Below are 12,541 nucleotides of genomic sequence, written 5' to 3'. Positions count from 1 at the left end.
TATGATAGTAAAGTGAGTATTATGTGTCTGCATAGACAGAAGGACTAGTCTATTTCGATATTAATCTAACGTTGTGTCGAACTATTGAATGTCGATCCATCATGCTGTCGCGCTATCGCAATGTCGAACCATTGTATCAATATTGAACGTAATTGTTAACGTTCTGTATTGTTAATGTACTGTCACACTGAATATAGACTTAGGCTGAGTTGCACCATCTTACTTAACTTTGACATACGTCAAAAATCTGTCAAACTCCATACAAAAAGCACCGGTTATTGTTATATTTAGTGTCAAAGTTAGGTGGTGCAACTCAGCCATAATGTCTGTCAAAGTGTCAAAATAACGTCTCCAGTATAACAGCCAAGTGACGTTCACTGCTGGACAAAGCCACACCCAAAGATTTCCACAGCAACCCGTCCTGCGCCACCCAAATCCAGGCACTTCCCGTGACCTTAACTAGATCTTCAGTCCACCTAGTGGGCAATTCTATAGACAATTGTAGGGACATGCCGTTCTTTAATTAAATTCCAAAAGTGTAGAGTGTACACACATACGATAGAAAGTATTGGAGCATACTACACGACTTCTCTGGAAGATCTACAGCTTTTTATAAGGCTTTGTCTAATGACCACTCGGAACTTTATCACTTTGGTCGACCCCCTCTGTGTTAATAGTAAAAGTTTGGCAAGAACCGTTAATAGTTTTCGAGACTTTCGACAGTTAGATGTATGTTTTTTATAGTTGTAGCTCTTGTCTTAAATATAGATAAAATCAAAAGTGTATTTTTGCTTTTATCCATGTCTAGTTCTGCGTACTATGTGCCCTGCCCATTACCACTTCAGCTTGCTAATCCGTCGGGCTATGTCAGTGACTTTAGTTCGTTTACGTATCTCCTCATTTAATTTTCTGATTTGATCTCGTAAAGATAGCAGGCCGATACCAACCGTGCGATGTGGATGTCATTAGGGGAGGCCTATGTTCAGCAGTGGACGTCCTATGGCTGAAATTATGATAATAATGATGATGTCTAGTTGTTTCTTTGTCTGGATTTATAAATAAACATTCTAAAAATTAATAGATTAGGTACCTTTCATCCTCTTTCTTGGTTTCAATTATTTAATTGTCATCTGTGACAGGGTTGACGTCATAGGTATGGAATTCCATGTGTCGTCTATAAGATTTTATATTGAATCGAAGGGATTTTTTGAATCTAACAATATACATATAAACACATTATTACTTTTTTTAAACTTTAAAATAATTCCATTAATTCAGTGCATTTCCTTTTTCAATTAATATTATTCGTTTAAAATCACTGACCATGAATGGTATGTACTAAATGATGTGAACATAACAATGATGTTAGGTAACTAGCACTAATAAATTAAATTAATGTATTAATGAAACCACATGGAGTGTTATTGTGGAGTAACCACAGTATCCGGCTTATGTCCATTTCCACAATTCGCGGCACTTGGGTTTTAATTTATTTATTTGTTTGGGATACTGTAGGTAGGTTATGGTGAAGAATACATTTTGAAAATCTGTGAATTGGCACAGTTAAATTAAACGTATTGTGACAACAATTAATCTAGATAATCAAGACATTACTAACATAATTAAACTACTGAACACTTGTAGATCGAGATGAGATAGATGCCTTAAGATCACTTAGGCTGAATGGCACCGTCTTACTTTAACTTTAACAAACGTCAAAAATCTGTCAAACTCCATACAAAAAACAGCGGTTATTATTATAGTTACGGTTAAAGTTAGTTGGTGCAACTCAGCCTTAATTTGTTAACATTCATAAAACATTATTTTGATTGAATTGAGTTCTTTTGTTGCTGACATTGTATTTGATATCTCCGACTGCATTAATTGTAGTCTTGTTTCTATCTTTTCGGATTTTTGTTTTACTTTACCTTCCTCTTTCGCACTTACCTATTAGATACATATTATTATGTTATGAATGGTATTTTTCCTGTAATAAATAAAATTCTGCCCATCAATAGCCATATATGATCTATTTATGGTCCTGCCGTATAAATATACTAACAAAATCGATTCTGGTTTCCCAAGCGGTATAGGCTATTATTTATACAAAGAGGCACATAATCACTCTAGCATTAGTAGGTTCTCCATGCGGTTAATTTTGTTAGGATTTTATGGGACTGTCATTACAAAGCTTATAATTTAATGAACATCTTAAAAAATACTCGTGGTATAGAGATAGCATTTGTTTCTTATTACCACTGTCCTACCTTTGTATATCTATGGTTATTAAAGTTAAGAGTCAGTCAAAAGGGAGTTATTAATACTAAGGCCGGATTACACCATTTTACTTTAACTTTAACAAACGTCAAACATTTGTCAAACTCCATACAAAAAACACCAGTCATCTTTATAGTTAGTACGCATAAAGTTAGGTGGTACAACTTAGCCTAAGGATCACAATATCTCGAACAACATTTTTAATAACTTGAAAAATAACTTTGTTAAGGGTTTTTACTAATTTGAACAAATTGAAAATGTAAAGAAGTAAAGTGAAGTAAATCCTAGTGTAATCCTGATGCCACCGCCATAGGCGTCATAATTGGTTGACTCGTTCCAACGGCTTAATAATTGCGACTGTCATTATTTTCTGACGCACAACCTGGTTGATTCAAATCTGCAAAGTCCTTAATAAACTGGAATTGTAATAAATAAATTGTGCCTCGCCTGGTCGTCTTCATACGACCAAACACCTATTGATAGAAAAAAGTCAAAGACTTGGTATTCCTTTTTGCATTGGTCCAATTTAGGGTCAAAGATCTAACACGGCTAATTTCAATTGACCCAAATTATACCCAATCTAATTTTGCAATGGCCACCCTACTCCTAAGCCCAATCGGTCTATAAAAACGTTATGATTCGTTCGGGGCTTATTGAAACGAATTCTGGAAACAAAATGAAGTCATTTATTTGATTTCCCAACATTATTTTCACTGTCCTCCATTGAATAGAGTGCTGGTAATATTTCATCTTTTATATCCACAAAAATGGTATTTGTCGACTGATTCCTTTAGACTCCATATCGGGTTATTGAAATGTTACGGCGTTTGGTCTTTATTAATGGTAAGTCTATCGAATGCAATGGCTTCCTTCTATTGTCATGTCGATAAGGAAGTCTGTTATATTATTTGAGAAATAGGACATTGTCGTAGATGTTTAAGGAGATTAAATGACGTCATGAAGCCCTATATTAGCTGTTTGGAAATCGTGATGAGCCCCTTAAATTGTGATGGTAGGAGCATAGGCTTTTTTACTTTTTATGGTTTAATTGTCCTGTGGTTTTTTATAAGTTTTTAGATTTTGTCAGTAACAAAAAAATCTTGTGATTTAGTCAAACGTTTTGGTCTTATTATTTTTGTTTTTTTTTCACGTTTCATATAGGTATAAAATAATTTCAAAAAGCCTTCAATGTCAAGTTACTCGTACACTTTACTAAATAAAGTTTAAAACAACTGACATCTTAAAAGCTGCACAGAATTCCTGAAACAGAGGAAAAGATTTTCTCAAACCTAATGATTACAGGAACGAAGTTTTGTTCTTTCCGTGTTGTTCTCATTTATTTGGGGTCATGCTTTAAATGGGTTTTCCTTCAAGAGAAATAGTTTGTTGGCATTTATTTTTTACGATGCTGTAGTCAGGAGGCAACCTCAATTTTTGCCGGGCTCTATTTTTCTTGCGAGAGTAAACAGATAAAGTTTCTTCATTTGTTTTCTTAATTTATTGCATATAGCAACCGCCCACAGCATTTTAGCGGCTTGGGTCTGGTGATGCGTGTTTTTTAGCCAACGGCGCCTCCCTATCGAGTAATAACAAACATTTTGTGGTAAATGGCTGTTATGCTTATAGCTGTCGATATTTGAGGATTTGATCGTGACACTTTATTTAGCGCAGAAAAATGGGAGATAAATGCACAATTTTTAACCGGGTTCAAAAAAGAAAAAGGTTATTAATTAGTTTACATGCTTTTTTCAATGTAGTAACTACATAAATACTATTATATCTTACGGCTTGACGTACATTTCGGCTGTATTAAATACCTACATACTTACAGCAGTTACAGTAGTGAGTGCAATATTGCATGTATGGCGTTGACTGGACTTTTAGCGTCTGAAATTAGCAAATCAAAATTATCTATAATATTTTGGCAGCCTATAATTAATACAACACTTAGTTCTAAGCACTTTTAGTTATAGTAATTCCATGTATGCGTGTTTGTCTTGTTGGTTGTCCTAATAAATAAAATAAAATAAAATATTAAAAGAATGGGCTGTAATGTGGGGACCGGGAGTTGACAATGAAAGAGTCTATACTGTGCGATGCTAGTATATTTGAGTGGGGCAGTTTACGCAGCAACGTCAAATATATAGGTTTGGCGCGTACACATACTACACCTCCCCCCTTTTTAAAAGAAAAAAAAATCCTGGCAGGGTCGCCATGTAATGTGGGGACCGGGAGTTGACAATGAAAGAGTCTATACTGTGCGATGCTAGTATATTTGAGTGGGGCAGTTTACGCAGCAACGTCAAATATATAGGTTTGGCGCGTACACATACTACAGGGCTCATTCGAATCTCAAGAACCAGCAGTTCCAAATATTCCTGCACAGTTGTGATTTTCAAATAAAACCACATCGCATTCAGAATATTTTATTACGGAATACCTGATACGAGGCAGTCCTTTGTAAAGGACATCGGGTCGGCAGGAATCCTATTGTGTGCTGCCGGACTTAATACGCTATGTTGGATTTATTATACTTTGAGATTTTAACCTTGCTGTATATAAAATACAGCAAATCTTGGTAAAAAATATATAATAAAAACTCATCTCGTTTCGACTTTCTCAAGTCTTTGTATAAAACAAAGTAATATCACAAGAACCTATATGAAATGCGAAAGTAGCTCTCTTTGTCAATTTGTCACTATTTCGCAGTTTAACTGCCGAATCTTTTTTGGTGAATTTTGGCATAGAAATAGATTGGGATTTAGGAAAACTCAGAAAGAGTTTGAATTTTCATAGGTTAAATTAATATAACTTTTTCCATCCTAATGAATACTTAGATCATGAAAACTTTCATACCAGTCTAATACTTAGATGAGACTTAAAGAAAGATAATTAGTGCTTTAAGCCTACTATCCGTACTCGAAGTATACGAACAAAGTCGCGAGCACAACCTAGTATGTCAATAAACGAAAATGTTCACAAAACAAACGTTCGTATTCAACGCGCGTTTACCCCAGCCACTCGCCGTTGAATTTGAAACTAAACGCAAAAAAAAACACCCCATTTGGCATATGAGCTCTTACAGAAGCTCTTCGGTTATAAATTTTACAGTGGAATTACTAAACGCGAGTTTAAGCCCGGTTCCACGGTTGTGGGCAAAGCTAAATCATTTTCCATTTTGCTGAGTGGTTTCAATATTTTTTGATGTACATTTTTAAGGGGAAATAAACTGTTTCCACTTAAATCAGATTTGCAATGGCATGTCAATGAATACCTGGTATCAATGCGATGTGATTTGAAATGTTTGAAACAATATAACATCACACATTTATATTTTGTAAATACACGATTTCATTGTGTTAAAATGATGTTCACTAATAATTTTCTGACCGAGGAATGGCAACGGGACTGAATGTGAAATGTTTGTGTGAAATTTGTGAATAATAATGATTAATGTGACTTTTATTATGAATTAAATTATGATACAAGTAGCGCTATACTTCAATCTCGAGGCGTAACTTGAACTGTGTTTAAGGCTGGGTTGCACCATCTTACTTTAACTTTGATAAACGTCAAAAATCTGTCAAACTCCATACAAAAAACACCAGTTCTCGTTCGTTATAGTTACGATCAAAGTAAGATGGTATCTAATAATAAATAAGTAGTATTGGAAGTTGAACTTCTCGAATTATTTTTAAGTCACTTATAAAAAGTGTTATCCACTTCGTGAAAAAAAATATTTAATTTGTAATAATTCTTCTTCTTCTTGTCGTGTCGACAACAAACCTAAACAGTGTCAGCCCAAAACTCTGCTACAAGAGTGGCGTTGTCAGCAGCATTAATTAAATCCTCATTTATTTGTAAAAATTTACATATATGTAAGTAGACAAGAAACGTTAAAATATACTTCTTTCTTTCCAGGCTAACCATGCACCGGTTGCTCAGCATCACACTCTTCAGCATCATGATAGAACACGTCTTCGCCCAGGAGGGTGACAAGGAACACCAGGGCCCCCAACCCTGCGGGGGCCACCTGAAAGGTCCGGTCGGGGTCATCCAGACCCCAAACTTCCCGAACGCGTTTCCCGTCCCCATAAAGTGCCGATGGGTTATCGAGCATGATATATTGAACGGGACTATATCAGTGTATTTCACGCAACAATACACCACCAGTGGGCTGACGTTCACCGAGTATATGTACTATGATAAATCTTATAAGTTGGGGGAGCGGAGAGCGCTGACGGTTACGGAAGAGAATATAACGAGGATTAAATGGCTACAGGTAAGTGAGTTTGTATAATTTAACGGACAGCCGACAGCATATTTGGCTATTTATTTTTGTTGCAAAATCACTCTTAAAGAAAACCCTATAGAATCCATTGTTTGATGTGCGGTCGTCTGTATTTTAACTGTAAGATCATAGGTATGTTAATTTCATCATACTTATTTCAGATGTTCTTTCTCTTTGTGTCTCGATAATGTTCAAATGCCTATTAACCTATGTACGTAAGACCACGCATAAAGAAGTTCTTTATAAAATTTTAGACCGATTACATGACTTTGCGTTCACCTAATACATAGCTTAAAGGTCAGCCTATAGCTTCAAAAAAAAATTATACGCGCCGATAAATCAAATGTGAAAATTCATAAAATAAAAAATTAAAAATTCATAAAATTCATTTATTTTTGCAAATAGGCTTTTAAAAAGCACTTTTACACATCAAAAGAGGTTTACGCCCGTATATTCTCAAACATTACCTACTATGAGGTCTCACAGTGCGCGAGGACGCACAGGGTGACACACGAACCAATCACAGAGCTCTATTCAACTCTGTGAGTTCGATTTGCTACTTTCGTTTGTGAATACGGGCGTTAATTACTCGTAGTTACGACAGACAAGCAAAAACTTCGTAATGATTTTTCTTTTGTTTCATTAATCTTAACGTCTTATCCATATCACAAAGCATCGCAATAATTAAATAAGATAGAATCAAGTAGGACATGTAATGGATTACTTTGGAAGGCCAAATGAATATCTACCTTTTCGGTAATGTAATTACTAGTTCGAGAAACGTACAGATACCTGTTTGATGTCATTTGGTATTGTTAAATACTATCCTTAGGGCATTGATCAAAAAGGTAACGTAGAATATAATTCCTAGAAAAGGGAATTGTAGACGAATCTATTGTAAAAAGAACGAAAAATAACGAATAAGAACGGGCAAGGATTTTAAATTAATAAGTACTTACTAAAACGAACCCGTCTGTCCAAAGCTTAAGGAGTGTAGACCAAATCTTCCATTTAGTCGTTTCCCTGCAGTGAAGACTAAATGCCTAATGATGATGACCTAAGATTAAGTTACCGAAAGGAACACCTGCATGAGTTATACGTAGTTCTTCATCATGTGTCTAATCTATCATTTCTCAAAACAAAGTTCCATTATTTTATTCCATTGCTAATGCAGAATTCATAAAATCAAGTGACAGTGGGCGGGGAACATAGCTCGTAGACTGCGGGCCGGAAGACGTAGCGTGGGCAAGCCTCCCACTAGGTGGACCGACGATCTGGTGAAGATCGTGGGAAGTGTTCGGATGCTGGCGCGGTTGTTATGGAAATTGGGGGATATCTTTGTCCAGAAGTGGACGTCATTTAGCTGAAATTAACGAACTTCATTCCATCCTTTTTTAGGCATGACAAGGCAAGTATTTAAGCACCTGGTGTTAAGTGAGATGCAGTCTAGCATGGTAAATATCTGCCCTGTAAGTGCCTATTCACTCTCGCCTTGAAAAGGCCCGGATTATAGTGTTCAGGAAAGACATCAGCAGGCAGCGAATTCTGTTCCATCTATGTATTAACACCAGTGAAATATTAAGCCTCTACTAATATGAAACACATCGTAAACTCTATGATTTAATACCGATACATTTCATCCGTGATCACATCATGTTAACGCTAACAAGGATACATGTGAACGCAAAATTCCTCATCCCAACTATCCCAACTATATATATATTATATATAATATTATAAATGCGAAAGTAACTCTGTCTGTCTGTCTGTCTGTCTGTCTGTCTGTCTGTCTGTTACGCTTTCCCGCTTAAACCTCGCAACCGATTTTGATGAAATTTGGCATAGAGATAGTTTGAGTCCCGGGAAAGAACATAGGATAGTTTTTATCCCGGTTTTTGAAACAGGGACGCGCGCGATAAAGTTTTTCTGTGACAGACAAAATTCCACGCGGGCGAAGCCGCGGGCGGAAAGCTAGTAAATGTTATACAGGGAAATACGAGTATATTCTCCATGCAATTACGTGCACGTTTACTTCACTGACATTGTAATGGATGTTGGAAAAGAAGACTCATTATAACTTTTTGAAAAGTATGCTCCCTGCAACATTCTTCATACGCCGTAGGCAGGATGTACGCGGTCCACCAACACCATCCTCGAATTGTTGAAAAGTAATAAACAGTCTACTTACAAATAATTATTATATTGCTATAACATTAATTTTATTTTCGATAAGGAAACGAATGGTATGAACTTCTTGCTCAAGTATAAACCAAGTCGATCTAGACTAGTGGTAGCCTTTCTTTAGACACTATTACCACAGAATAATAATAAGTACTACGTACAGAAGATTTTCTTTGCGAAGGTATTTAAAAAAATGTATGCTCAATGTCGCCGAAGCCATAGGGCTGACTTCGGTAAAATAATGTGTGACGTGAGGTGCCAATCTGCGGAAAAAGGCGGAGGAAATACATGAATAAGCATGAATTATATTTTGTGTTTCTATTAATAAATCAGGCAGTTAAAAATACTGCACAGTATTAATTACACCACCGTTTTTACATATAGTTTATTGTTTTCACAATGCAAATAGGTGAAAAATACACGTGCGTGCGTCAATACTCACTCGTGATTGTCCTGTCGATTAGGTACCGCAGGAGAGGTAGTCGCGCGTTTTGTTTTCAATGCAAACTCGCGGAGATGAACAGGCCTGCTATTACTAACATCCTTATACTTACCTATCTTAGTATCTGGAGGATATTTTCATGCATTTTCGTGAACCCACTGTATTAACTTCTAATATACCGGCACGTTGAGTGGAGATAGATTTATATTATGACGTGTAAAAATGAGGCGCTTGCTCAGGTTTACATAGATTTTTATGCATAACGTTAAATCGTAGGTACTAATCTTGAAAATTATGTAGAGGTATAAAGCTAAGAGGTGCTTGTTCTAGACGACGGTACTTTGGTGATCACTATAGTTAAGCAACCCACGCTGCGGTCGTTACTAGATGGGTGAATATTTTAATTTATCACTAGTATCCGTGCTTCAAAAGGCTGTTTAAAGTTTGTCTAGTCTAATTACTTGGTCATCATAACATCATCATCTCAGCCATAGGACGTCCACTGCTGAACATAGGCCTCCCCCAATGCTTTCCATGTTACCCGGTTGGTAGCGGCCTACGTCCAGCGCTTTCCTGCTACCTTTATGATATCGTCGGTCTACCTTGTGGGTTCGTTAACATTTGACTGATACCTAAGATTAGACCTTAGACCCACTTCTCTGTATAGAGACTCGGTCTAGTGGGTACAAACTAGCGGCCGCCCGTGACTTCATACGCGTGGATCCCGTTTTACCCTCTTAGGGGTGGAGTTTCGTAAAATCCGTTCTTAGTGAGCACCTTCGTTCTAAAAGTAACTCCCATGCACCTTTCACTTTTATAAATATAGATTTGCACTGGGCTGGTGGTGTAGTATGGCCGAAACTGCCCCACAACTTTACTTGAGAACTATACTCTACAGTAGGACGTATCTATAAGACTTATTTTCTAGCTGTCAAGCTCAACTGTTCTAGCAAAAAAAATTGATGATCTAAGAAACAAAAAAACAACACCCATAGCTTTTTTGATGCCCCAAAAAAATATTAGAAATAATTTTCACACCATTTACGATTTGGCGTATTCCCAAAAGATTATGAGAATGTGTATTTGGTCCTTTATGCTTTAGTTCCAGAGTTTGGGCCTTCTATGCGTAATTATTCACTCGTAACGCGCCTGTCGGCGACTGTACCAACAATGAGGATAAGTTGACTTTTTTGCGGTTGAAGGAAAAAGCGTTGCGTAGATATTCTGGGTTATATTTCACGGAGCTGTTGTTTTGTTTTCAAGTGCTTCTGAAAACGTATGTATGTCAACGCGAAATTGTGAACTCCGTCAGTTATAATATACTCGTAACGCGTGAGATTGTAAACTAGCACTGGGTTAGGTTAGGTTAGATTGTAATATAACTACGTCAAATTATAATCTGACAGAATTCACAATGTTACGGTGACATTATAAACTGACGGAGTTCACAATTTCACGTTGACATAATATATACTACTTACACTGGAATGTAAAATAAAGTTACATTTTGGTAAATAAGTTAAAAAAATATTTGAATGATATCCTGTAAAATGTTCAACATTACCAAAAGCTTTAGTTAGCCTAGCCGCAGACTTTTTTTCGGCCTGTAGTTGAGTCGGGCTATTAATCAGCATGGAGATGTATGAAAGTGCGCACACTACACCGATTTGTTATCGACCGATTCTTTATACAAATGAATCGTGTTAAACTATCTATCGGCCAACTAAAAGTTGGTGACCTGCGCCTAGACTTACCTGCGACAATAAAGCTCAATGTGCCTAAAATACTTGTATTGACCTTTTTGGCTATTTGTTAACTGAAGTAAATGAACCAAATATAGACAATCGAAAGTTGACTTTGGATAAATCTAAAGCCAACTTTAAAGTCAAGTCCAAAGACTCGAGTTGGGTTGGGTGACGAGACGAGACGAGAAAGAATAGCTGTGGGTCTAGACAAAGTGCAAATTATAATCGCAAACCAGTCGAAAAGTGGTCGAAAAGCCCCTTTTTTGTATGGAGTTTTGACGGATTCGATTTTCGATTCGATCAAAAAGTGCGTTTTGTCTAGAGGGGCTGGACTTCAAGTTGTCAGTCTTAGACTGGGTTGCACCATCTTACTTTGACTTTGACAAACGTCAAACATCTGTCAAAGTTACCTGGTGCAACTCAGCCTTACTTTAAAGACGTTAAGGCTAAGAACTCATGGCGCGATTTAAAATCGCGCCGTGAGTTCTTAGAATAACCGCGCAAATAACCGCTCCCGTGATTTTTTAAATAAAACCGCAATTCCACAACCGCCGCGGGCGCGGGTGAAAATCGCGCCATGAGTTCTTAGCCTAAGTAGGAACTATTTTACTATGTAAACTACAAGGTATTCACTTAAATTTTACATTATAAATAGAGAGTGTGCGAAACACTGACGTTTCAAGAAAGCTACACATTTTGCTTTCTTCGCATAATTTAAACATAAACCGGCCGAGGTACACGATTCCCGTTTCATATCTCTTTCCTTGTCAACACTACAGAGTTGCATCATACTCGTATAATGCCGTTCCACGCTATCCTTTTGTGCAAAGAAAACGTTATGCTGAGAATGTGTATTAAATTGAATTCCTCGCGATTTTGCTTGAAAGCTTAAGCTAAGCTTTCGATGTTACATTTAGGTACAATAGGTATGAAAAATTTTGTTTTTTTATTTGTTCAACATTATAACAACATCTCTTTACAATTTAATTAAAATAATGGTTCTGTTGAACCAGCAGCTTCTTCATTTTATCTTATTTTTGTCGTGTCGACAAACCTTATATAGTGTCAGCCCAAAACTCCGCTACAAGACTTATTATTTTCTCCGAAAAACTAATAATGTGACTGATAACGTTTGTCATCAAGGTTGTCACCTCAATCACAACTCACATTCAATAATAATATTCAGAATTTATTAATATGTAAAACAACCATTTTTCTCCAAGTATCCACATTATCTACTTACATTTTCATCTCCAAAACTGACTTGCAGTTACAATGTATCATCGCCAATCGCAAAGTCATGTGATTTGACATTTTTATGACACCGGAAACTCGTAAAAAGCGCCGTTACTGTAATGGAAGTACCAATCAAAGCTACATAATACTGACGCGAAGAGCTTAAATTTAAACATCCATTACTAACGTTTCTTCGTAAGATTTTCACTGTTATGATCCATATTATATTTACTGAAAGAAAATCTTTACAAATTTAAACAAAGTTAATGTATAATATTTTCGAGCTTCTTTTTCAATGACGTCAGCCCTGAATGAGATGAAAATTGGTCTAATTCAAAGACATACCTTAATCAACCTTCTCCCATCATC

At 36.4% G+C, this 12,541-nt stretch overlaps 1 protein-coding gene across 1 annotated transcript in view; it reads left to right on the top strand.

Moving 5' to 3' along the window:
- Window positions 1-12,541, top strand: part of LOC135080856 (uncharacterized) — a 498,609-nt gene that overhangs the window by 289,284 nt on the left and 196,784 nt on the right. Inside the window, exon 3 of the mRNA XM_063975583.1 lies at window positions 6,199-6,559. Within this exon, the coding sequence (XP_063831653.1) occupies window positions 6,206-6,559 (354 nt within the window). The 5' untranslated portion in view covers window positions 6,199-6,205. The remainder of the gene's footprint in view (window positions 1-6,198; window positions 6,560-12,541) is intronic.

Source organism: Ostrinia nubilalis, chromosome 18 (assembly GCF_963855985.1).
Source record: "Ostrinia nubilalis chromosome 18, ilOstNubi1.1, whole genome shotgun sequence".
In the NCBI taxonomy this organism is placed as follows: Eukaryota; Metazoa; Arthropoda; class Insecta; order Lepidoptera; family Crambidae; genus Ostrinia; species Ostrinia nubilalis.
The sequence above is the reverse complement of the archived record's forward strand: the minus strand, read 5'-3'. Positions and strand labels throughout refer to the sequence as shown.